This window comes from Hipposideros armiger, unplaced genomic scaffold (genome assembly GCF_001890085.2).
Source record: "Hipposideros armiger isolate ML-2016 unplaced genomic scaffold, ASM189008v1 scaffold_496, whole genome shotgun sequence".
NCBI classification, from domain to species: domain Eukaryota; kingdom Metazoa; phylum Chordata; class Mammalia; order Chiroptera; family Hipposideridae; genus Hipposideros; species Hipposideros armiger.
In genome coordinates, this window is record NW_017731846.1 from 551,853 (window position 1) to 579,177 (window position 27,325).

General features: G+C 41.4%; 2 protein-coding genes across 3 annotated transcripts; both read left to right on the forward strand.

Annotated features, from left to right (window-relative positions):
- Window positions 1–3,782: 3,782 nt before the first annotated feature.
- On the forward strand, window positions 3,783–10,101 carry SELENOK (selenoprotein K). Its single transcript, XM_019667414.1, has 4 exons — window positions 3,783–3,893; window positions 7,836–7,926; window positions 9,331–9,414; window positions 10,011–10,101. The coding sequence occupies exons 1-4, from the start codon at window positions 3,875–3,877 to the stop codon at window positions 10,099–10,101; spliced, it is 285 nt and encodes a 94-aa protein (XP_019522959.1). The 5' UTR covers window positions 3,783–3,874.
- Window positions 10,102–11,886: 1,785 nt separating this feature from the next.
- Window positions 11,887–26,259, forward strand: ACTR8 (actin related protein 8). Of its 2 annotated transcripts, none has more exons than XM_019667412.1 (13): window positions 11,887–12,126; window positions 15,004–15,174; window positions 17,194–17,304; window positions 17,939–18,043; window positions 18,324–18,497; window positions 18,991–19,084; window positions 19,301–19,433; window positions 20,732–20,885; window positions 21,668–21,763; window positions 22,259–22,399; window positions 23,333–23,597; window positions 24,312–24,475; window positions 25,275–26,259. In XM_019667412.1, exons 1-13 carry the CDS (start codon window positions 12,004–12,006, stop codon window positions 25,416–25,418), a joined length of 1,875 nt encoding a protein of 624 aa, XP_019522957.1. In that variant the 5' UTR covers window positions 11,887–12,003; the 3' UTR covers window positions 25,419–26,259. The 2 variants fall into 2 exon arrangements, with proteins under 2 accessions (XP_019522957.1, XP_019522958.1); XM_019667413.1 differs by having other exon boundaries at window positions 12,044–12,126; window positions 15,041–15,174.
- The last annotated feature ends 1,066 nt before the right edge of the window (window positions 26,260–27,325 follow it).

Below are 27,325 nucleotides of genomic sequence, written 5' to 3' on the forward strand. Positions count from 1 at the left end.
TCAGAATTGCCCATCCCTTTGGCCAAGGAATTGGTGCTGAGATGGTAAAGTAATTGACTTAGAGATTGTTAAGGAACAAAATTTAACCAAGTAAATTTAAAGATCTAATTGCCCATCAAGTGATTCATGAATTGGGCAGCATCCCCTCTAGCAGCTAGAAGGGTGCTTAAGGGAAGGCAGGGGATCTGTCTTTTCAGGCAGATCATTACCTCACTAGTGCTGACCAGGAAATTCCAGACTGATTGGTTTAAAATTCCTCTCTTGGGAAAGGCAGAGACTACAATTAAGTATTATTGGATTAGCAAAAGTGACTCCATTTTTAGGTCTGTTATTTCTAGGTCTGTTATTTCTTTCTAACAAGATGCTTAGGGGAACTTTATGCTAAGGGTGTTTCCCAAAGAAAAACTGTGGGAAGCTATTTTGCAACTTTGAGAACACTAAGATACGTTCAGTCTCCAAAAGCTACCTCCCATTCTATACTGTACCACAATGGATTATAGCCTCCTATTTCAATAACTCTGCTTATATGTGGAGACGCAGTATAGCACAGGAGTTAACAGCACAAACTATAGATTCAAACTCTTAGTCTTAATCTCAGCTCTAATTCTTACTAGCTGTATGACCTTGGGCAAGTCACTTCAGCTCTTTATGACTCAATTTCCTCAACTGTAAAATGAGAATAATAGTACCCAGTTAATATGGTTGAGGCTTAAATGAATTAATACATGGACAGAACTTAGAGCATTTCCTGGTACAGGGTAAATGCTATATAAATGTTAGCTATTATTATTGCTGTTCTAAGGAATCAATGAATAAATACACAGTGCTTAGAATAGTGCCTAACACACAGTAAACCCCATATAATCTATTATTGAAAACATTCATTCATTCATCCATTCAATAAACATTTACTGAGTGCCTTTTCTGTGCCAGGCCAATGTCTTCATTCTACACATGCGGTGTCCAATAGAAATGTAATGTAAACCATTAATGTGAACCAAGTACATCATTTAAAATTTTCTAGCAGTCACATTAAAAAAATAAAAACGAGCAAAATTACTTTTAATAAAATATTTTAATCCAAAATGTTATTTCAATAGGTAATCAATATTAAAAAATTACGATATTTTACTTTTCTCATTCTAAATCTTTGTAATCTAGTACATATTTTGCACATAGAGCATATCTCAATTGACTAGTCACATTTCAATTGTTCAGTAGCAACACATGGCTAGTAGCTAACATATTATCTTTGTCCCCAATCCCATGTTGTTACTAATTACATTTTGTTTTCTACTTTTTCAAAGTCCTTTCACATTCCTTATTTCATTTGATAGACACATGCCTCACCTTGAAGGATGGATGAGATTTTAGGAGGTAGGGAAAATTCCCATCAGAGGAAACACATGAGCAGATGCAATAAGGAAAACAAGGGGTCTATTAGGATATTAGAAGTCAGGGTTATAAACCTAAGAAAATGTATCAGGAAAGTCCTCAACAGTCTCCAGACCACAGAGGATGGGTGTTATTTGTCAGGTAGTGGGGCGAAACGAAAGGTTGTGAGCAGGAAACAGGCAAGATCTGACTAACCAGGCAGCTCAATATAGGGTGAAACGAAGTAAAAGAGACTAGAGGTGGTTCATTAGGAAATTACTGCATTAAATCTCAGGAAGAAATTATCTAGGTAACGAATAGAGAGAAAGAGATAGCCTATCAGTATCTGGTACTCAGGAGATCGCAATATTAGTTCTCTTCCTCCTTTGGTGATTGGGGACTTTTTTAGGGTCCTTTTAGAAAGATATTTCTTTCTTTCTCTCCCCCGCCCAACCCCGCCCTACCAGATACCTGAGTACCTACTACCTCCCAAAGACTATGATACATCTTGAAGATATATAAAAGGGAACAAGGTAGGCAGGGCCTCTGATCTTTTAGATCTTGTATTAAGAGAGATGAAACCAACAATCAGATACATAAAAAATAATTTCACATGGTGGTACTATAAAGAAAGTAATCATGAAGGGCTGGCAGAGTAGCGCATTGCTTAAGAGCTGATTTGGGAGCGCGAGCTCTGAGCAGCAGGGCCATGGGTTCGAATCCCACATGAGCCAGTGATGCTATGCCCTCCTCTAAAGCTAAGATGGTGAACAACAGCTTGACCTGGAGCTGGGCTGCTGTGAATGGCCGGAGACACTGTAGGCTACAGTGGACTGCCGTAAGCTATCATGAGTGGCCAGCAGCCGGCGTGAGTGGCCAGCAGTGAGCTGCTGTGAGCCGCTGTGAGAGGTCGTCCAAGGGCCAGGGACCAATCTGCCTCACCCGGGAAGAGCGCAATGATAATACCAACATGGGCCAGTGAAGCGACGTCCTCCACAACTAGACTGAAGAACAAAACCACAGCAACTTGTCTGTTCCCTTTCCCCAATTCTCCAACGCTGTTCCCTCCCCCAACTCCCCAATTAAAAAAAAAATCTTAAAAAAAAAGTAATCATGGAGATTTTAGTGTTGTAAAGTGAGCTGATTTTCATTTCAAGAGCACTCTGCAGCGTGAAAAACTGCGGTCTAGTAAAAGTGGAAATTGGGTTTTCAGTTAGAAGGCAACTAGAGTAGGGCAGGTTAAGAGATGATGGCAGCATGACCCAGATTAAGGAAGCTCTTTGGGAAATTTAATGGCCCCCCTCCTCCAGTATTTTTTGCAAAAATGATCCTCTATGCTTGTGCTACAAAATTTCAAATGAAATGATGTGTCTTGTCCTATTAAGCATTTTTGTGGGAACAATGCTCCCCAAAGAGCCAACATGACGTTAAATCGTCAATTATTCAGATACTAGGACATATTTACAATCTTAACCAACATGGTTAAATGAAAAATATAATTACTTCTATTAATAAATATAATTTTCAGTTTCATTTTAGTAGGTGATTAGTAACTTTCCAATGAGATGACACATGACTTGAGAACCGGAAAAAAAAACAAACGTAAACAGCCATTAGGAGGACTCCACACAGGAAGAACAGCCAAGTACAAAGGTCTTGAAACAGTAAGGAGCTTTCCATGTTCAGGGAACATCAATCCAGTGAATGGAGCAGAGTAAACATACATCAGCACAAACTATGTGGTCCTTATTAAGTCAATGGCCAAGAAATATCTTACTCGTCTGTCACCTCTACAATGCCGGAATGCAGCGGCCATCAAGAAACAAGCAGAGAAAGGTCTCACGCGTGCTACAACATTTTTCAGTTGCCCCGCAAGAGCCTATTAAAAAACGCTAGTCACTTGTGGTGAACCAAGAGCAGAAACACTGGCTTAAAAGAGAAAAAAAATGCATCCAGCAGGTTCCTGTCTACGTATTCCCAAAGGCTTGACAATAAAACGTATTGTTTGGTCACAGCCTAAGCACGAAAGGCACTTTCCTCCACATCCTCAAACATCAACGCTTCTCGAAAATTCTAAAGAGATTCCTTATGTCGGCGGTTCTCCAAGCCACTGCACGTGTGGCAGCATTCCTTCTCCCAACCCTGGGCCTATCAAACAACTACAAAGCAGCTTCTTTCCACCGGTGGTGCAAGTATGCTCCGCAAAACCAAATCCAAAACGAAACGGAAAAACCAAGCGCGTACAACATAAATCTCAAACATCATATCCGGCCACCTACCCGTCAGGCTCCGCTTCACCGGTAGTCGCTGGCGTGACGAACCAAAACCGCCCGTCGGGGGCGTGTCCCCCCCAGCCAATGGGCTCCGTCCACCTCCTTTTTCCGTTTCCATGTTGTCTAATCATGATCTATGACGTTGAAGGGCGGGCGCGGAAGAAGATACAGAAGTCGAGAGGGGCCAGGCCCCTTAGTCGCTCCGGAGGCGGGGTACGAGAAGCAAGATGGTTTACATCGCGAATGGTGAGTTTGCGGGGGAGGTGGGGTGGGGATCTGGGGGCGACCGCTGGCCTGGGAGGCCGGATCTCGGGTTTTTTCCATCTTCCCCCGCCGGGCTTGGCGTCCGTGGCGGCTTTCCTGGACTGGGCGCTGCGCAGCCAGGCGGATCCCCAAACGAAGTGGACCGGGCCTGTGGCGCGTCACCGATCGTATGTAAGCCGGCGGGCAAGGGCTGAGGTCCCTGTCGTGACTACTGTGCCGGGAGCTTAGCGTCCTGGTTCTCGTAGAGCTGCTGATTGTGGGTCTCGCGAAAGTGGTTTTTCCTCTCGGGCGTCTATGTCCTTAACTAGTAATAACGTTAACACCAGCTGCGTAGCGCTTATGCCTCGGCCACTGTTTTAGCGTTATTCGCTTATCAACTCATTCAGTCTTTGTAACAGCCTTATTCAGGTAATATTTTATTCTCCCTGTATTATGGATGGACAATGAGGCGCATATAGATTAAATAGCTTGACCAGGATCACAGAGGTAGATAATGGCACAGTCCAGATTTGAATCGAGGTAGGCTGACGTCAGCGTCTTTGCTGTTATAGACTACGCAACTTCAGGAGAATTAAATGCAAGTTTTGCGTGGGTTTTACCCCCCAGGAGAGGATAGCTAGTCACACATGTAGTCTTTTGCCTTAATTTCAAGGGGCGCAGGAAGAAGCACCACTCTCTCTAAAGAAATTAATTATTCCGTGAATGGCAAATCAGAAAGACTTAATTTAGTGACTCGACAAAGAAAATGACTGGAAAGGAAAGATACAATATGACAGGGTCAGAACAATGCCGGAACTGCCTGGCCACCTGTTTGACTCAGGTGAAATAAATGTCTTGGTGCAGTCTTAACAAGTGGTGCATAGATCACTGGAACTAGGTGCTGATTCTATTAATCATGTGTTTATCTTCTGGAGATAAGATAGTAAAAAGTCTTTTGGCTGATTGCACTTTGCATTTCTTTGCTCTTCAAAATCTCACTCTCTCCTTGTCTCCCACTTAAAAATCTTTGAAACAGGTAGCTTGATGGATACACACACATACATACACACACACACATACAATAAAATAAAAATTTTATCTTCGTTTTGGGCACTTGCAGACTTTGTGTTTTATTCTTTGTGATTAAAGCTGGCAGCTTCTATTTATGCATTACTGAATAATTCTTTGTAATATGTCATATGGTGTATACATTATCGTATTTGATCCCATAAATAACGATGGATTTATTAGGGCCTTTTATCTCACTTTCATAGGTGAGAAATGCCAATTGCATTCAAGCAACTTATTTCTCTCTAAGCATATTGGGGGTGGGAGTGGGGGATTCTGCCCTCAGAAACTAGGAGGGAAAGTGCAAACAGCAAGACAGAATGATGCAATATGTTCTTTAGAATCAAAGGAAGAATTGATGGGTTCCAATTAGATCTATCTTCTTAGAAGGACTGTGTTTATTAGCACTTCATAGTTGACAAAACATTTCCCTTACTGTCAAATTATTTTTCCCCCCAACAATCAATCCTATATGATTAGCCCTTAAATACTTTTTCTCAGAGAAGGAAAATGTCCCATCAGCCAAGGAAGCAGAGCTGATAAGAGGCAGAACCAAGCCTATCACCCATGCTCTGTCTTTAGGTGCAGCCCTTTTATCCTCAATGTCTCTATGAATGGATATACCTGAAAGTAAACTAGTCAAGGAAAGAGGAAAAGTAAACCCTGGCTGGAGGGGTGGATGTGAGCATGAAGAAGTCCTTAGGAAAATGGAGAGAGGTAATTGACAGACAGCTCTTCTCCCAAAATATTCTGATCTTTTGATTTGCAAGGCTGAAACTCTAGAGCACCCACTTTTCATGTTGTATCTTCTATTTAAAGTGGTTTGAAAAATAAATCCATTTTTGCTTAAGATAAAACAAGTCTATAATCAGAATCACAGCATCCTTTTACAGAAAAATAGTCATTTGAATGAACAAGCAGAGTTCTCTTAAGTGGTTAGAGCACATAGATTCTTTGGTTTATAAAAATTTTATTATAATAACTGATTCTAAAGACTTTAAAAAGTATATATAAACAATTTTTTTATACAGGCAGGATGCTTTTCAAGTGAAAGAAATACTTTGAACACATTTAGGAAAATGGAAGTGTTGTGAGCATTTTTTTTTTTTTTAAGATTTTTATTGGGGAATCGGGGGAAGGGGAACAGACAAGTTGCTGTCGTTTTGTTCTTCAGTCTAGTTGTGGAGGATGTTGCATCACTGGCCCAAGTTGGCACCATCATTGCGCTCTTCCTGGGCGAGGCAGATCAGTCGCCGGCCTCTGGACGGCCGCTCATGGTGGCTGCTGGCCACTCACGCTGGTTGCTGGCTACACATGGTAGCTTATGGCAGCCCACTGCAGCAGGGGACTGCAGCCAATGCCATCGCCGGCGACCCCCAGCAGCCCAGCTCCAGGTCGAGCTATTGTTCAGCATCTTAGCTGTAGAGGGCAGTGTCACTGGCCCTCATATGTGGGATCCGAACCGGGGCCCTCTGGCATCCCAAGCCAGTTCTTAACCAACGCGCCACTCAGCTGGCCCTTGAGCATTCTTTTATATTCACCCACTTGTTTCCTCAAAATACTTGAATAAACAGATATTTGTACACCCATGATCAAAGAGCATTTTCACAATAGCCAAAAGGTGGAAGTTCCTCAAGTGTCCATCAACAGATGAAAGGCTAAACAAAATGTAGTATACATATACAAAGGAAAATTAATCAACCTTAAAAAAAAAAAGGGAAATTTTGACATGTGCTACAACATGGATGAACCTTGAAGATGGTATGCTAAGTGGAATAGCTGGTCACCAGAGTACAAATGTTGTATGATTCTTCATATGAGTTTCCTAGAGAAGTCAAATTCGTAGAGACGGAAAGTGGAATGATGGTTGCCGGGGCCTGGGGGAAGGGAGAAATTGGAAGTTAGTGTTTAATGGGTACAGGATTTCAGTTGGGGAAGATGAAAAAGTTCTGAAGATGGATCAGGTGGTGATGGTTGTACAACAATGTGAATATACTTAATGTCATAGAACTATACACTTCAAAATGGTCAAAATGGTAAAAATTTTTGTGTATATTTTACACAGTAAAAAAAGAAAAAATGGGGCCGGCCAAGTGGCGCGTTGGTTAAGAGCTGGCTTGGGACTCCAGAGGGCCCCAGTTCGGATCCCACATATGAGGGCCAGTGACACTGCCCTCTACAGCTAAGATGCTGAACAACAGCTAAACCTGGAGCTGGGCTGCAGTGAGTCGCCGGCAACAGCGTAGGCTGCAGCCCCTGCTGCAGTGGGTTGCCATGGGCTACCATGTGTGGCCAGCAGACAGCGTGAGCGGCTCTCCAGAAGCCGGCAACTGATCTGCCTTGCCCGGGAAGAGTACAATGATGGTGCCAACTTGGGCCCGTGAAGCAACCTCCTCCACAACTAGACTGAAGAACAAAAGGACAGCAACTTGTCTGTTCCCTTTCTCCCAATTCCCCAGCGCTGTTCCCATCCCCTAATTCTCCAATAAAAATCTTTAAAAAAATAAATAATAAATAATAAAAAAATAAAAATCAGGAATCTGCCTGTCTGAGAGATTAATTAACTTGTAGGAGTTCACCCAACTAAAAATAAAAAAATAAAATAAAAAAAAGAAGAAATGCTTGAATGAAATGTCACCCATCAAAATTACAAACTATAGGAAAGCATTTGACAAATTTAAGGAATGACCCCTAGATCACAGAGCTTTACTCCCCTGAACTCTTCCTTAGAATGATGTGCATATAACAGACCTCTCCATTTGTTGACCATTTGGAACAATACACAAGTTGAATACTGAGTCTGTGTGACCTAAATGTAATGCATCTTGTGTCAGGGATTTCTAGCACTAACTAAAGTTTCTTTATTCTTCTCTGTAGGACAAGTGTTGGACAGCCGGAGTCAGTCCCCATGGAGATTATCTTTCATAACAGATTTCTTTTGGGGGATAGCTGAGTTCGTGGTTTTGTTGTAAGTATAGTAAGCTCTTAATAGTCCTTTGCCAGAAGTACATTAGGTACACTTCATTGTGTAAATGAGCTCAGCTTTCCCGAAGCAGTTTTTAATTTTTTTGTATTAATAACTATACAAAGGGGAATGCGTACTTGTGTAGTGGTAAAGCTGCCACAGACATCTTATGGTTATGAATCTGTTGGTTGAGTTAGTAAGCCTGACGATATCTTAGCCTTGGTGACCATTTCAACCTGCAGCTATAGAGCCAGGTCTGCCTATTTTAATGCCAAATGACAGCACCTCACTTTCTCTCTACTATTCACGGCGTTAGTGTGTGTATGCAAATTTTATTCAATATTACACAACAAGTAAATGAGGGAATTAGATCTTGATTTAAAAAATAAAAGCTCCCAAGTAATCAAGGTTTTTTTAAATGAAGGATTAGAATCATTCAGAGGAGACAAAAATTTAAACTTCACTATAATGTCAAGCAATTCTTAGTTAAATGCATTTTTTGGTCTTTCACATGCTGTATGTTTTATGAAAATTGTTTATCAACTACTAACAAGTCTTACTTATCCTAAGTTTGAATATATATTTGTCTTACACCCGTAAGAGAACTGTGGGGATACAAAGATGTGGGAGACAGTCTCTTCATTGATTTACTATCAGTCAGTATTTTCATATTGCACTGAGGTGGGCATGATTGTGGGAGGTGGACATCAGAGAAGTTACTCCAGGTGGAAGCAACACAACGGTGACAGAAAAGTTTGAATATCAGTCTGTGATCTTTATACTTAATTTGATTATTGCTGTGATTTAGAAAGATTAATCTTTTGGCATCATGTGGCATAAATTAGAAAGGGTAAAATGGAAGAGTCAGTTCCATAGGGAAAAAACAGGACAAGAGAGGCTTGAAGTTCCCCAGTGCAAAACTTCTTTACAATCTCTTACAAACTTGACCTATTCCCTATTATTTATTAAAAGTATGGTTTTAATTTAGTTAAATTCTCCCCCTTTCACAAATAAAATTTCATTTAAATGGATTCCCAGAATGTCTGTGCCTCAGGAACATTACACTCAGCCCCTCCCTCTCCAAGGTAACCTTAGGAAGGCTATCGGCAGGGGAAATGCAGGAGCAATTGATGTACAGTACTGTAAAAACAAAAGACCTGACAGCTGATGTAGAGTACAGGAAGAAAGTTGGGGTGAAAGAAAAGGAATGGTGGCTTTAGCACAAAACAGCACATTCTGTTGAGAGACGTGCTCGGATTATTAGATAGTGTACAGATGGTTTTGAGAAGTGGGTTTGGAGCTAAATCAGTTCAGTCGTCATCTCACAGAGATGAGTTGAAACCATGAAACCATTCTATTTTATAATGTTGGAAATGATCTTTTGTTGTTTTCTGCCCCTTGTTTCAGTTTCAAAACTCTGCTTCAGCAAGATGTGAAAAAGAAAAGAGGCTACGGAAACTCATCTGATTCCAGATATGATGATGGAAGAGGGTATAGCTTTTTAAATTGATAATAGATGTTTTCACACCTCTGTATATTTTAATTAATTTAGTTATGATAGATAGACAGACAGACAGACACATGGAAATTAAGGGTTTAAATTCTATTTCACAAAATTTATGCATTGCTGTAAATTAAGTCAGGATGCCTCCAATTTGATAACCTGAGTTAATTTGGCAAAGCTAATATGTACATCAAATATCCTATGGAAAAGACCTAAATTAGAGGATGAGAGCCAACATTAAAACCTAGAGATTTCACTTTAGAATCTGGATTTCCAGCTGGTAATTAAAAATTCAAAAGATTAAGCAGCACTGGGTTAGGCTTGTGTTTCCATGTGGCAAAATTCAGCTGGAGCTGGGTTTCTGGTAGGCATTTACAGAAGGTGCTTGCTGGTGGGTTCATCGCAGTCCTTGCCTGACTCACTTTCTTCGTGTGCTTTTTATGTATCTGGTCCCTGTAAGGGTTTGAAGTTTTGACCTAAGTGGTAGTTGCTATTTTAAATAAAGGGTCTATTTGAATGATTAAAAGGAACCAATTGAAGTAATGTCTACTAAACAGTAGAAATTAACTTTTTCATTTATTAGGCCCCCAGGAAACCCCCCCAGAAGAATGGGTCGAATCAGTCATCTACGTGGTCCTAATCCTCCTCCAATGGCTGGTGGATGAGGAAGGTAACTTAAAATTTTAAATTATTCTGCAGGGATTTCATTTCAAAATGCCTCCTTAGGAAGGTCTTTTGGAAAACAAGTTGTTCAACATTCTGTAATTACTCAGACTTCATTATTTGGAAAAATATTTCTATCTTAACCCTTGAAAAATCCATTGGCTTTATTATCAAAATGTCTTTTGAAATAGGTTTTATAACATGTAATGATTGTTGGCTTTTTCATACAGATACAGATTAATAATTAGCAACTAATTATAATGTTTTCTTTTAGGTAAATGTCTGCTGTAAGAAGCAGACAACTGGGCATGCACATTCATAGCAGAAGGAAACCATCAAGCAGTTGGAGGGCTGACCATGCTGGACGAGTAGATGAATGAATGTGTCTGTCTAAACAAGGATTGCTCTGTGTCCTCACAGACGAATGAGGTCGTGCTGGGAATTCCCTTGCAGGGATCTGGCATGACTGACATGCAGTTCTATAAATGCACATGTTTGTCTCATTATCATTTTGTATAGTCTATGAAAGTACTAATATAGTTTTAATAAGTGAATATTTTTAGGTTACAGAACTGACTACTCATCTTTATATAATTGAAACACAAAAACTCCGAATTTGAAGAAAAATAAAAGGCTGTATTTAGTACTATTAGTGTCATCTTTTTCAACTTCTGAAAGTGTTCATTGTTAATTTGTTTTCATTTATAAATAAGTTACATTGTATTTATTTCAGTAGTGTACATATAATATCTTGAAATGTATTTGTTTCATGAATCTTTAATAAAATGTGTTTGATTTGCTATCAGATATAATTATCAGGGTATTTATAAAGCCATAACCAACAAAAGTGAGCTACAAAATGAAGATTGTCTAGGTGGCATGAACTAGATAGGCATGAACTTCAATGCTGTCTTGACAAATTTGAATTCTAAACTGTTGGCTTTGTTTTTAACCCCTACCTGAATGCTGGTAACTCACATTCTTTTACTAGGATTTTGTCGTCTTTACCCCAGTATTTTGAACTGTGACAAAGCATTTTTATATCCATTTGTAAGGATTTATTCAACTCTAATTGCTAGGAAGTGGGGATGTAATCAAAGTGATAATTACTGAGATGGTTAAAGTGGGAGTAGGGTTTTTTGGGGTGTGGTGGGTGGAAGGGGATCAAGTGTTCCATTTTGGACATACAGTAAAACCTTGGATTGCGAGTGCCACAAGACGAGCAAACGTTTCTAATACATTTTAACATAAACGAGCGATGTCTTGCAGTACGAGTAGTTTGTTTCTGGAATAAATTATGCTCATAAACTAAGGTATTACTGTATTTAAGTTTGCAATGCCTTGTCACCATCCAAGTGAAGATACCAAGTTCATCAGTTGGGATCTCAGGGAGAGGTCCACACTGGAAATATATATTTGGGAGTTATCTTCATGTTTAAAGCCATGACACTGGATAGTCATGCAAGGAGTGTGTACAGAGGAGACCTAGCTCCAGAGGACCCTAACATTTGAGGCTGGACTGAGCAGACCAGTGAAATAATGAGAACTAGGAGTACGTATGGTGTCTGGGAATTTCAGGAGAAGAGGCAGGTGTGAAGACGAAATGAGATGCTGGTTATTGGCTGGTCCATGATAAGCTCTCAAAACAAAGATTAAGTACAGCACCTTGCTGTCATGCTACAGCCAGAATCAGTGGCAGCAACATCCATTTAATAACACACCCCCACCAACCTCCCAACCCGCCCCCCAGCGGACAGGCAGGCTCTTCCGTTTCCCGGAATTCTCTGCTGGGACTCCCTGGCGGCCATTTTGAGTGTGGGCAGCATGTTGGGAAACGGCGCCTGCGCGGAGGGGCCTTGTGGCGGTCTACGTGCGGCTCTGAAGCTGGAGGCTCGCGGTGGTCGCCAGCTGCGATGACCCAGGCAGAAAAGGGGGATGCGGAGAACGGGAAAGAGAAGGGCGGGGAGAAAGAAAAGGAGCAGCGCGGCGTGAAGCGGCCCATCGTGCCCGCGCTGGTGCCGGAGTCGCTGCAGGAGGTTAGGCGCCGCGGGCGGGTCTCAGTGAGGGCCCCGCACCCTAGCCTCAGCCTTTGTCTGCCGGGGCTGGGGAGGGGAGGCTGGCGGCCGGTGGAAGGCTTCGGGCCCTCACCCTCGTGGGTGGTGCAGAGGGGTGCTCGTTCTCCTACCGGGTTGTGGCACGCTGGGACACCTGGGCAAAGAAGCCCCGCAACGCTGCGGGGCCAGGCGATCTCGCGCCGAGGCCCTTACTACGTCCCCACCGCACGCCCCATCAGCTGCTGTAGGAGCCCCAGCTCCCCTGGCAGTGAGACGAAGACAGGGCTATCACCTACCTCCCGAGTTGCTGTGAGGTTTCAGTGGTCCCAGGTCAAGTTTAGCACCGGGTCTGGCTCACGTGGAGTATTTGCGTATCCTTGGTAAGGGGTAGTTAGAGGTTTAGGCTTTTTTCTTTTTTAGGAACTCTCAGGTAGTCAAGCATAAAAGCAGTGAAAAGGTAGACACCTTTGTCTATGCATTAGGAACTGGTATGTCAAAAACTGAACAAGATTAAACTATACTAACCAGAGGAGATTGTTTGCAGTAGCATGACAGGCAAAGGACCTTTATATATACAACCTCAATGGTGGTGAAAACACCAATATTCCCATAGGAAAATGGGCAAAGGCACTCTCAATTCACAGCAGAAATCAGGAGGCATGTAAATGCCCAGAAGCTCATTTTGGGCGTTTCTGAGGCAGGTTCCTTATGGGTAGACAGGTTAAGGATCATGCCCAACTGGCGAGGCAGCTGTAAAATACATAACACAGTGCCTGGCACATGGTAAGCCCTCAGGGTGGTTATTACTGTTGCACCGGCCTCAGTGTTCACTTACCTAGTTGAGGGGGCAGATTGGATGGCCTGCAAGAGCCTTGCTGGTTCCCATCTTCTAGTCTCCCACTCTGAGGGGGAGGTAGGAGGGAGAGCTCATGGCTGGGGGTGGGGCCACAGGTATCAGAGCCTGGTGTGGGATGGGTTGGTGCAGAGGACCATAAGGAAGTGCTGGGCACACACAACAGGTACCTTCTCCGTTCTTGAGGATCTGGATGGTTTCTTCAAAGGAGCTGACATCTGGACTTAAGACCTGAAAGATGATTAAGAGTTGGCCAGGGGTAAGGGGAATCTCAGGGAGGGAGAGAACAACATGGAAGAGACCTGGGCTAAGAGGATATGTAGTGTTGGAGAGCAGGATGTCTGGAATTGAGGAAGATGAGGGAGCAAGAGATGAGACTGGAGATTTTGGCAGAGTCGTGAGGATCATATAAGCCAAAGAACCTGGCCTCTTTGGAAGGCTACGGAGAACTTTGGAAGAGCTAAGCTAGCCAGACACTGAGCTATGTGATTAACCCATTTAATCCTCTATGAGGCAGGAATTTCATCCAGAGCAAGAAAGTGTCACAGTCTGAACTTGAAGCCCGGTCTGTGAAGCCAGAGCCTGGGTACTTAACCACTGTAACAGCATTTCTTTAATTTCAGTCACCATTTGGTTTTTCCATATCCTCTGTGACACCTGTACTATTATTTGCTTAATAACTTTTCTACTCTTATCTTACCTTAAGCAATAATATCCAGGAAATGGTATGTGGGATGTACTGACCAAAGAAGAAGTGGCTCTAGAGTAAGGCTAGAGAAGTAGCCAGGGCCTTGATTTTGGAAGTCTGGACTTTATTTTATTGGCAATGTATGGAAATGTTTTAAATGGAAACATGCCAAGAAGACACAACTGTAGCTTCAAGGGCAGGGCAGAATAGGTGCTAGCTAAGGAGTCAGGCTGGAGTCGTGGTTCTTAACACAGGGACCCTGTTGTCAAAGGGATTGTCAGTCCCTTTTGCCTTCCCCCACCCCCCCCACTGAAACTGACCCTCAACAAGTTTACATGGTAAAGGTACCTAAATGATTGAGATTCTATTCTGCTCCCATGAGAATTATGGATCTGAAAAATTACCATCTAAATGTAAAGTCCGCAGTCATCACTCCACTGTCGTGATTTGTGCCAATTTGTCTCCCAAGAATGGATTGTGAATTGCAGCAACGTTTTCTGACTTATGAGAACAGAATTGTGAACTCTGGCTTTTCAACACCAGACTCTTGTCAGACTAGACGAATAACACAGAACCAACAAGGGTAAAGTGTTTTTAGAAACAATAACCAAAATATAGTGTATACACACATTTGGAAGTAATTGATATATAAAGCCTTATTTTCCAGTATTACAAAATAATAATTCTATCCTTAACATTAATTTCTTCCCTCACCTGTTCAACCACTGGGTTTAAACCTGAGTTGTCATACTAATCTAATCACCTCAGGAGCTTTTGAAAATTGCAGATTCCTAGGCTTTTCCTGGAGATTCTGATTCAGAAAATTGGTAGTAGAAGTTCAGAGTCAATTTTTTGTTTATTTTTACAAGCATCATTAGGTGATTTCGATTTAGGGAACCCAGGACTTCACGTCATAGTATTCCCACACTTGATTCCTTGTGTAACTATCTTCCCTAGTACATGAAGTTCTCTGATCATTGGAACTTTGTCTTGGTCACCATTGTACCCACAGTGCCTGGGACAGAAATGCCCAGTAGGTTAATTTGCATTGGATAATTATGGTTCCGTTCATTTAAACAAATATTTTTTGGGCTATGTTCTGCGAGTCAAATCCTGGGAACACAGATAATGAGTTTGTATTCAGACAGGAAGCAGTAATTGGATGCCTCTCAAAGACTTCCCTTTCCTGAAGAACCTTTGAGCCTGATAGTCATTTTAGCTAACTAACTTCTTAGCCTGGTCTGTTACCTATATGTTATTTAACTTGTTGCCAGCATATCACTTACTAAGGTCACAGTCCTATGTTTTATATTTGCAGCAAATCCAGAGCAACTTCATTGTTGTCATACATCCAGGTTCAACAACTTTAAGGATTGGTCGAGCCACAGACACACTTCCTGCCAGCATTCCTCATGTCATTGCACGAAGACACAAACAACAAGGGCAGCCCCTGTACAAGGACAACTGGCTCCTAAGGGAGGGACTAAATGTAAGTCAGAAATGGAGGACTTGGAGAGAAAGCCCAAAGTTGTTTCCTTGGGAGGGTTTAGACATTCAAGTGTATGCAGTAATCTTGAATAAACATCTTCGTAGCTTTAATGTGTTTTAAAATAATAACATCATTCCAGGTTACAAATATCATTTTTCATATGAGCTAGCTAGTGATTTTAGATTGTAAAGAAATAATTGCAATGAAAGTAAATCCAGTTGTTGTTGTTTTTTATCCATGAGGACGAATTGCATATTGATGAAGGTGATCTTTAATGGAAGATACAGAATTGTCATGCACTTCAAATGATACAGTCAGGTCTCTATTAACTGACTGCCATATTTTCTCTTCCAGATACTTAGCATTTAAATTGAGCTTATATTTTCAATTCATAAGCAAATTGAATTGCTACAATAAGCACTTATTACAATCTTAGGTCAAATCATAATTTAAAGGCAAAAAAATGTATTTCCTTACAGTAAACATTTACTTTATCCTATTTTGCAAATGGTAATTATCAGGAAAAATTTTTGTGGTAGGTGTTAAATGTATGTATTACATTATAATTCACTTTTAAGATTTAAATCAAGGATAGTTTAAGGAACTTGCAGTTTCTGTAATTCTGATAGTACCGTATCTTGCCGTGTGTAGTGTGTACTTTTTTGCCCAAATCTGTGAGGGAAAATAAGGATGCGCATTATACATGGGTAGTACTAATTCTGTATCTCTAAATGTTTTTAATTATTTTATTTATATTTATGAATTAAAAGTATAATAAATAAATGCTAAAATTCCTTTATAATACAAAAAACAAGCACCTAAATATAAAAAAATAAAAATTTGCATTAAAAATTAAAATGATTTTTTTCCCCTTCAAGTTTGGGCCAGAAACGTGGGTGTGCATTATACATGGGAGCACATTATACACGGCAAAATATAGTAAAATCTTAGGGTTCCATTTTTTAGCATAACTAGCAGACTATATTCAAGCCCATTTCTAAGCTTAAATATAATTGGGCAATATAAGAGTCTAAAATTCACTTATATCTTTGAATCTTATAATTCTACTTTAGAAAGTAAATCTCAGGAATAAAAATGGAAAGAAAACATTTCTACAAAAAAATTATGAATATATTCTTTTTTTTTAAGATTTTTTTATTGGGGAATTGGGGGATGGGAACAGCGCTGGGGAATTGGGGAAGGGGAACAGACAAGTTGCTGTCCTTTTGTTCTTCAGTCTAGTTGTGGAGGATGTTGCTTCACTGGCCCAAGTTGGCACTATCATTGCACTCTTCCCGATTGAGGCAGATCAGTCGCCGGCTTCTGGACGGCCGCTCACTGCGGCTACTAGCTGCTCACGCTGGCTGCCGGCTACACACGGTAGCCCATGGCAACCCATTGCAGCAGGGGCTGCAGCCTACGCTGTCGCCAGCGACTCACAGCAGCCCAGCTCCAGGTTGAGCCGTTGTTCAGCATCTTAGCTGTAGAGGGCAGTGTCACTGGCCCTCATATGTGGGATCCGAACCGGGGCCCTCTGGCATCCCAAGCCAGCTCTTAACCAACGTGCCACTCGGCCGGAATTCATGGGAATGTATTCTTTACAGTATCACAATAACTTGAATATTTGTTGGTTGAGCAAAATAACACATGAAGGAATATTACAAAATTGTTAAAAATTTGCAAACATGAGAATTATATTAATACATGGGCGAGCCTCTGAAATACTTTGTAAATATAAAGTAGTTATGCTCTGATTTGCTATAAAATTTTCTACAACTCAAAGTCACTTGAAGTTACAGACTTTTGCAGATAGTTGGTTTACAGTGAGGGTTCTTTTATGACTTTTTTATTTATTAATAATAAAAAGATTACTTTGAGTACCTATGACAGAGATTAAAGAAACGCTACTTGTTGACAAAGGAGCATTTCCCATTGCTGCATTAAATTAGTAGTTTGCCAGATTGCCTTCCCTTTTCACTAAACCCTTGGTGCTGCTCATATTTTGTTCTTTTTTCCCAGAAACCTGAAAGTAATGAACAAAGACAAAATGGTCTTAAAATGGTGGATCAAGCAATATGGTCTAAAAAGATGTCAAATGGTACCAGACGGATTCCTGTGTCCCCTGAACAGGTTCAGTCTCAACTACATTATTCTCAGACTTATTCTTTCAGTGCAGCTATTACATCATAATACCATTCATGTGTTCCCCTATTTCATTGCAAATGCAAGATGGGATTTCCTTTAAAGAGGAAAAAAACAATTCACCACCTAAGGAGTACTTAAATCAGTGTCACAGATGCTTACGCAAGCCAAATAATTTATAAGGTGGTGTTTCTTACTGTAAGTTGATGAAATTTACAGTTTGTCTGAGAGTCTTAAGTGTATAATTCCAGGATCTTGGTGGGAAGCTGTATTCTTACCACATTTGTTATTTTAGCATGATAAACCAATACTATTAGGAATGGATATGAGTCAGTATGGTATGTAAATTTGTATTCAACTTTAGACAGAGTGCATTAATTTTGGACTGGCCTGAGTCACGGCCTAGGTATTAAAAAATCACAGGAAAAATAAAGATTGTGGAAAAGGGCAAGAGAATCCTTTTGTTACCAGTCAATATTTTGCCAAATATCTTGGATTTGTGATTAAAATTTCCACTGTATCTGGTCTGTGAGAGAGGATAAAAGAGAACTCATACTACACCCACCCCCTTTTTTTTCCCTTGCATAAATTCAGAGAATTGTCTGATGTGCTTTTATTTCAGGCACGCTCCTACAACAAGCAGATGCGACCTGCAATTTTAGATCACTGTTCAGGAAATAAGTGGACAAACACATCTCATCACCCTGAGTTTTTGGTAGGAGAAGAGGTAAGAAACTTCTTTACACTGAAATGGAAGAAGAAAACCTGATCCTAGTGCTAAAATTCACTTACTTTGCAATCCAGTTGTAGTTTTCCAGCATTCCATAATCCTACTTTGAGGACCAGAGGACACTGGCTTCTGAGATGTTAGATACTCCGCTCTCAACATTTAGAACATTCAACAAAATATTGATCAGCAAATAATTTCTGGCCTTGGAATTTTAATGTGAATCCAGAAAACCCTGAGAGAAGAATTTTAACAATGTGTTCATCTCCGTCTTTTCTAGGCCTTGTATGTTAATCCACTGGACTGTTACAATATTCACTGGCCTATTAGAAGAGGTCAGTTAAATATTCACCCAGGACCCGGAGGCTCTCTTACAGCTGTTCTGGCAGATATTGAAGTAATATGGTGTCATGCAATACAGAAGTACTTGGAAATTCCACTGAAAGATTTAAAGGTGAGCTCAAATTTCCAGTTACTTGGATTGTCTTGAAGATTCTTGGTCAATAAAAATACACACTACTGAGTTGTTGATCATACCAGGCCCTGGAAGCACTCTCAGCCTTAAGGTGTTGAGGATATCTTCACAGAATTCCCCTTTAGTGCTTTCTCTTTATTATTCTGTTGGCTTCTTTGGTGTCTCTCTACTGCTCTGCAGGCAGCAAGCTTATTTATGTTGATGCCTTCTCCTGGACCTTTTTCAGATATATCAGTAGTTTTGTTTTTCATTTCATAAGCTTTCAATAATTCCAAGGGAAAAAAAACTTCAAAATCTTCTGTGTTTCATAAAACCCAAAAGATAGCAGAGAAGTTTGAGCTTTTATTCTGGGTCTCTAAGCATTGCTGCTACTTTAGAGAGAGTCAGTCCTCTTTGAAGACAGGTGTGGTGAAATTTATTTTGACCTGACGTTATGTTAATCATTTAATCTTTTCTCTCTTTGTTTCTTTAGTATTACAGATGTATCTTGTTAATTCCTGATATCTATAATAAACAGCATGTGAAAGAATTAGTGAATATGATCCTAATGAAGATGGGTTTTTCAGGTATGTCTGATATTCCAGTGAAACCTACTTGAAATGAGAGTCTTTCTCATTTTTACTGACAAAGTTAATTCAATTCACTGCTTTATGGAAATGCTTATTTGAGAGGATCAGCAATGCTTGAACATTTGCCCAGAGGTTCCTAGACTTTAGCTGATTATTTGTTTCAGGGGTGTTACTGCTCCCCAGCTAATCGCTCCTCTGCCTTTTGTTTTTTAGGGATTGTGGTCCATCAGGAGTCTGTGTGCGCCACCTTTGGAAGTGGTTTAAGCAGCACCTGTATTGTAGATGTTGGGGACCAGAAGACCAGTGTATGCTGTGTGGAGGATGGGGTCTCCCATCGGAACACTCGGTAAGGAACTTGGGAGGGGGCATGCCCCACTTCTTCTTCCCTCACAGTCTGTTCAACTATAAAACATCACAAGTGAGAGAGAATTATTTATAAGGAATTGCATATTCAAATTTTGCATAGGAAACCAGCAAGATTGTGGAAGTGCAAATTCTAACAAGGCTACAAACAACTGACTCTACCCTTCCCTTTGGAATTCTCTACTACAAGTACACATCAGCAGCTGTGTGCTGTGCGCTTTCCAGAGGAAGCCTGTAGGTTAGCTCTGTGTCTTTTGCTGTGGGTCTGGCCTAAAGGTACCAGCCGTACTCACAGCAAAGCTTTATTTTGGCAAGTCATGTACGAGAAAGTAGGTTTTCAGATCTGAGTTCTCTACCTAGCTAGCATTTTGAGTATTTGCTTTCCTTGTCATAAATGGTGTTCAGTGAGTGATGAGTTACTTTATGGTGGTCAAGTCCCTTCATGGTGTAATCACTGATACAAGAGTTAATAAAAGAACCATCAGGAGCAGGTATGCTGCTTGTCCTTCCTGAGACAAGCCCAACACAGGTAAGCACGCTCAGGTAGTGCACATACGTGTTCTCTGCAGCATTTTGTGTTCCCAGGATGGCTTCTTCAGGATGCTTTAATTCTTCTTGTCCCTTACATTAGGTAGTTTGAATCTCAAGGTATAGGAGTATAGGACAAGTTTGAAAGAGGGCCCAAGCAGTCCGTGAGAAAGGTTAACCTATTACCTCCCACCCCAAGTTACAGTGCATGCTAAAACTCAGTATGAGTTATTTTGGCTCATCCATTGTTTGTATTGTCTGATGCCAGTGGTTCTCAAGGTATGGAGAAAACACTGGATTCAAGTCTCCAACCACTAAAATAATGTACCAGTGGTCTTTCCAAATCATAGACATGTTCAGTTAGTGGATAGTATTCTGTAAGATTCTCCCATAAGTCCGTCTTGTGGTGTCAGTGCCTGCCACTTTATATGCTGGTGAGTGTGCACAGGTAAACAACTATCAAATGGTTAATGATTGGTTTGGAAATGAGCTGGATTTAATACTGTTTTCTGTTTCTCGGGTACTTTTTGCAAACAGCATGACTGCTTCTAGGTGCCCAACTAATGGTATTTTCTAGAGATCCCTTTCTCCCTCCCATCCATCCAGCTGTCCCTTCATTCTTTAATTTACGGATTCCTACCACAGACATTGCTTAAAACTTGGTGTTTCACTGTGCCAAACTGAGTTCTTGAATCACCCTTTGCACTTTGTTAACTGACAGATTACCCACCTGCCCTTGTCTCTTCACTCTAGGCTCTGTCTGGCATATGGGGGATCTGATGTGTCAAGATGTTTTTACTGGCTGATGCAGCGAGCCGGATTCCCTTACAGAGAATGCCAGCTAACAAATAAAATGGACTGCCTTCTTCTGCAGCACCTTAAAGAAACGTTTTGTCACTTAGATCAGGTGGGAGCAAAATCAAAATTGATGATGATTTTTGTTTTCAGGAAAAATGTAAGATACTTAAAAGGCAATTAAAATTTTAACAATAAATATCACGCTCCTCTTTCAACTTAAGTTGATAAAGCCTTGAAGCTGAAGCCCTTAAGGAGTGAGAGTTGCTTGGTAAGGTCAGAGTTGTGAGACTATGTCTCGGGCTTTGGAGAACAGCCTGTTTTTTTAAGAAAAAGTTTAGCATGTAACTCTCTCAATAGGCTCTGTGATCATTCTGATAAAAGATGAAGATAAACCTTTAGGTGTGATGAATAGTAGCAGGTAAATATATAGGTGCAGACATTTACTAAAATGGCACCATTTGAAGCACTTTTTTAGTCCTGTGAAGAGTCATTGCTACATATGGATTGCTACCTTTTTGTACTCGGTTTTAGACCCTATTTTTACCATTTTCAAATAACGTAATTCTGAATAAAAGCATTTTTGAGAAACATGAAACTAGGTAACATTCCTCAGTTATTGAGGGTATTTGCTTATTGATTTGGGTCATTGTTTGTGTTAGTGTTTCTCGATAATGAAGAAAACCAAAAAATGCAGATGATGGAAATTTGACAGATGTTAAAAGGGAAGGAAGTTATCATTGAACTCTCATTGTATTCAGTTCTGCTGCGAGTGGTAGTCGTAGGGCAGCCCTTTGATAGATGAGGCTTAGATGGAAGAGAACCTTAATTGTAATTGGAGGAGTTTACGTGCACGTCTACTGATTCACTGACAGCATCTTTTCCTGGAATCAGGACATCTCTGGGCTTCAGGACCATGAGTTTCAGATTCGACATCCGGACTCCCCTGCCCTACTTTACCAGTTTCGATTAGGAGATGAAAAGCTCCAGGTAACATATGGGTGTATATTTTCATGGGTAGAAAAAGCCAGCCAAGCTCAAACAGACTGAGAGAATAAGCACTCTCTGGGACTCATGAGGTCAGAATGTCAGCTGCTTGAAGATTATTCACTAAAACAAATTAGAATAAGTCTGAGGACTGTGTTTTTAATTAACCACTCTGTGATTAGTTATTTAAAGGGAGAGGCACCATTCTTTTTTCATTATTTTTTTTTAATTAGGTAATTATAAAGTAGATTATTAGGTAGTTTACATTTGCTTTCAGATTCTGTGGTGTCATGTTACCCATTCAGTTGGATAAGTGAGTTTTCTGGCTTATCTTGCACCGAAGAAAGAATGCTACTCCCCAAAAAGAACAAAAGAACACTACCCAGTCCAACTCCTAGGATCTAGTCTGCCGGTTTTGTTTTTAGAAAGACAAAATGTAATGGATCAGTTATTTTCAAGGGGCAGTATCTTTGATCATTCTTTTCCTTCCATGCATAGGCACCAATGGCTTTGTTTTACCCAGCAACTTTTGGAATTGTTGGACAAAAAATGACAACTCTGCAGCACAGGTCCCAGGGGGACCCTGAGGACCCTCACGATGAACATTACCTGCTGGCCACACAGAGCAAGCAGGAACAGGTAGGTGCGCAGTGATGCTAGTGTGAGAGGAGGCAGTTTTGTCCGTGCAGGAAGGGTTTGCCCATAATGAATGGATCACTGCAATCACTGCAGTCAGACAGCATACTGAAGCTGATACTGTTTTTAGAACTGGAGATGAAATGAAGTCTAAATTTAAAACCTGGATGACAGATTTTTTTTTGTTGTTCAGCAGACATTAATCCAACTTTCACAGTACCAGTCCACACATTTAAAAGTTAACTTAATGAAACTACTTCCCTTGTGGTGTATATTGCATTATCTACTTTTGAATATTTATCCATAGTAAACATTTTTGTAAAATCTCACCTATTTTTTAATTATAATGTGTGGGAGGTGAATTCCTTTGTCCAAAGCTGATCCCCGGTAATAGGATGTCTGACGCAGGGGCCACAGATTAAGGCTATTTGCTAATGAAACAGCAGCTCATAGTGGAGAAGAAGAGGGCTTGCAAACCTTTTCTAGTCTTCATTCCTGTCCCAAAGTGAGCATGAGGTGGTTAGTTTAGGTTTGAAAATGAAGGTTCCATAACAGTCACCGGCCCAAGAGTTCCACGGAAATACTCCACTTAGAAATTCAGATCAAGGGGGGAAAAGCTCGTCTACACTGACATCTCAATTTTAAAATCCAACCAGTAATATAATAGTAAGGTTCTGAGACCAGCCCTGCCCGCCAGTGACTGCTTTAGCTTGTCAGTGTATCCTCATCTTCTGCACACCCCCTCACTCCAGTCTATCCAGGAGTGGGTACTGGGTGGTTGGCTATATCCTGTGGCATATTTCCTCTCTGCACCACAGCAATAGGCCTGTTTTATAGTGTATGGAGGGGAGGGGGGGTGAAGTTAGCTGGAAAACATCAGCAGTGTTGTGTCGTAGTCATACCATCTACTTGAGTGTCCTTTTCATTGATTTAAAGTCTGCAAAAGCTACTGCTGACCGAAAGTCTGCATCAAAACCCATTGGATTTGAAGGGGATCTTCGTGGCCAGTCCTCTGATCTTCCAGAAAGACTCCATTCCCAGGATGTGGATTTGGGCTCCTCTCAGGGAGACTGTCTGATGGCTGGCAATGACTCTGAGGAGGCCCTCACCGCACTGATGTCCAGGAAGACCGCCATCTCGCTGTTTGAGGGGAAAGCCCTGGGCCTGGACAAAGCCATCCTTCACAGCATAGACTGCTGTTGTAAGCACGTGTCGGGAGGCAGGGAGATTGCAGTGAAGTGAACAGGTTCAAGCAGGGGTGTGGTTGTGCGTAGCGTAGCAATTCACTCAGAAGCAAGCGAGCGCCTGCCTTGTGCTTGCGTTGTCAGGTGTCGGGCATTGGTTCCTGACCTTGTTGGAGGAGACCAAAATAAGTCAAGCTGTCACACAAATGTGAAATTGCAACTGCGGCAGGGGCAACAAAATAAACTGAAGGGTACTGACTTGGTGCTTCTGATCAAGGGATTTAATAAGGGATTTTTTACTCAGTAAGGGAGGTGTGGAGGGTCGAAGTCAGGGAAGGCTTCCTTAAGGAAAAGCCACTTGGGAGAGATCTGGGCGGTGAGTGGGGGTTAGCCCATTACAGATGGGGTGGCATTCCAGGCTGAGGAAGAAGCCTGTGTGAGGGCCAGTGTGGCTAGGACACGGTGTGAGGATGAGGCGAGAGAAGTGAGAACACGCCACGGACTTTTTAGGCCCCCTTAGAGAGATTGGTCCTGATGCTGCGAGTGGCGGGGCGCAGGGGGTAACATGCTCACATTTGTATTTTGCGAAGTTCTTTTAGCTGCATTGTTGAGGATGGGTTGGAGAGAGATCCTGGAGAAGGCTCTTGAAATTGTCCAAGCAAGAGATGGTGGTGGCTTGGCCTAGGGTGGACATGGGGAAAAGCATTCAAGGGATATCACTGTCTTTTCAGCATCTGACGATACCAAAAAGAAGATGTACAGCTCCATCCTGGTGGTCGGAGGTGGTTTGATGTTTCATAAAGCTCAAGAATTTCTGCAGCACAGAATTCTCAACAAAATGCCTCCTTCATTCAGACGAATTATTGAAAATGTGGAAGTGATCACAAGGCCCAAGGTGTGTTCATGGTGCAAGTTGGACTGGATGCAAATCAAACTAGCACAGATTATTTGTCATTATACTGTTATATAGAGAGATAAAATCCTGGGGTTGTGTCTGGGGAGTTCTTGAGGGTTTGGGGCAAGTGGGAGAATTGCAGCAGGTCACAGATGTGATAGGAGCTCTGGAGTAGGGGACTGCATTCCTGGGATTTAGTTCCTGCTGTGCTGACTTTGCCTTTGTACAGGGACGGTGGGGCAAGGAGGTGGGGCAAGGAGAAGACAGACGGGTCTCATGCTGTCGGCCACACCTCCTCCATTGTTCTCTTTCCTATTAAGCATCTGCTTCTGGTCCCTGGACCAGGTGATCTTTAAAGATCTTTTAGGCTTGAACTATCTTGAAAAGAAATATACACCTAGGAATTTAGAAACAGATTGTGCCTATATTTCATGATATCTCACTGGCAATTCCTGGGAATGTTCTTATTTAATTTTAATCCTGAGGGAGGGATCGTGGGATATATTTATTCTACGCAAATGTCAAAATCAGTTATTTCCTGTTACGTATGTTCTGCATTAAGGGCTGAATGTGGAAGAGTAGTGAGTAGTAGCAGCTTCTGAAATAAAAGAGTTTTCTGGTCAGTTGAAACAGAAAGATGCCTGTAGTTCATGTGTCCTGCATGGGTGGTTAATTCAGGTTGAAAATCTGACTTATGAGGTTATTGACTCAGCAGGGTTTTTCCCATCCGCAAAGTCAAGTAAATGATTAAATGTGCATCTCGTCTGCTTGTGCTGACATATCTTGATCACTTCTCTAGGACATGGATCCTCGGCTGATTGCATGGAAAGGGGGGGCAGTGCTAGCTTGTCTAGATACGACCCAGGAACTGTGGATCTATCAGCGAGAATGGCAGCGCTTTGGTGTCCGCATGCTGCGAGAGCGAGCTGCCTTTGTGTGGTGACATGGGCAGACAAAGCCACTGTTCAAGACCCAGAACAAGCCTCTTGGTATAAAAGACTGTTACAGAATATATGTATTTTAATTTATTGACCGAGATGCTTAAGTTTCCTGGAAAATAAATGAATTTTTATTTTTATGTTGAGGACATGACATTGGTGTGAAATTATAAGCTGCTTTTATAGTCAGGACATTTGAGAATAAATGTGGTAAGCTCTCCTGCCCCTTCCTCAGGGTCTCAGGAACTTCCCAGGGATGTAAAAGTTGCTGTAGAGCCGTTCTCAAGAGGTGACACCCTTCATTTAAATTGACTTCTGAGTGTCATCAGGTTGTAAGGAGTGGATGTGTGACTCGTGGACCAGAATTATGAGATCTGTATGGTCATGGCATTTTCCTTATTGTCTAGAACAGGGAGCACACATGATGTGACTCGTGTGCTCCTGGAATTCCAAAGAGAAAAAAAGTTTTGTTTTTTTTCATTTTCTGTTGGATTACAAAAAAGATTAGGGCCCATTCGGGTCTAGATTTGCAGAGGCAAAGATTTAAGGCTGGGCTGGCTGGCTTTTGTTACCCGACATGCTCTAGGGTGGGCTTGGGAAGAGAAAACAATCATTATTTGACCAAAACAACAAAAGAAAAATTGGTTTTCTTACTAAAGCTAAATAGAAATGATTCAGGTATAATTTAGAGTCGTTAGTTTGTACTGTACAGATGAACAAGGTGACTGCTATAATTACTACTGGCTTAATCATCAAGCCCCCATTTTCCTTGACCTGAAGAACCCATTGAAAGCATTTGAAGTTCTTCGTGTTCAGTATGATCGGTTGACCTTAATCTGTGAGCAATCGGAAGCAACATCTAAACAATACAGGCAGCTGTTACCACCAGTGGTCCAAACCTTAGTGAATCCTTCTGAGCCCCTGGCCAAAGAAGAGGAGGCTTTATCAGGAGCCGGGAGCCAGTGAGCACAGCCTGGGCGCTCAGAGAGCCAGGAGGGGCGGAAGAATGCCCGATCCCTGCTAATCCCAGCTGCACTTGCTTCCACCAGCTCACTTGTCAAGAACTGCAGATGTGGGTCAGACTGGGGAAAAGAAAAGTGGGGTCAGTAAGGGGTGAAGAGTGGAATATAGGAAGAACAGGATGGGAAGACGCCTTAGGACATGGAGAAATGCTGGCACTGGAGCATATTGCATAAGTAAAGACTGTTTCCGCCCAGTAAGTTAGGAACAGAGGAGACTGTACCAGCAGAACAGAATGGTAGCTTGCTAGTGCTATTTGGGATGTGTGCCTTCGATTTGAAAATTGTATGTTGTTTGATTTTTAAATTTTTTAACAAAATAAATTTATACAACATTGATTTTGTTTCTGAGCTGTCTCAACACAATTTAGTAGTGGCTACGTAGTTCTGAAAGCATAATGTATTTCTGTTTGTAACAGTTTTTCACATCAACATATTGCTTTATAACTGCTAGATGCTGATTCAGAGGAAGTTGGTTTCTGGTTCAAGTTTTCACATAAGGGGTGTCTGTCTGCTGTTACCAGCACTTCTAAGCACCGCAGATACTAATCATGACAAATACATGAGCTTTACCACGTTAAACATTGCCTCAGCCATTCCTAAGTATCTGCTTGTGAAGCTGGACGTGGAGAGTTTTCACTCTGCTGCTTTATTTTGGTTTTTATTTTATCCGTAGGACATGTATTAGAAGGAGAGGTATTGCCCTTTACGGAAATCTACAAGTACATTTTAGCAGTCATCCATCTGACAGTGATCCACAGTGTAGGGCACACTCAGTGTTGCACTGTGTGAAAGAGATAAGCATACTTAGGGAAGCACATAGGCTAATATAAATTACCTTTTGATGACCCGTGCAGTAAGAAAAAAGATGCTTTTCAGAAAATAAAAAGGCA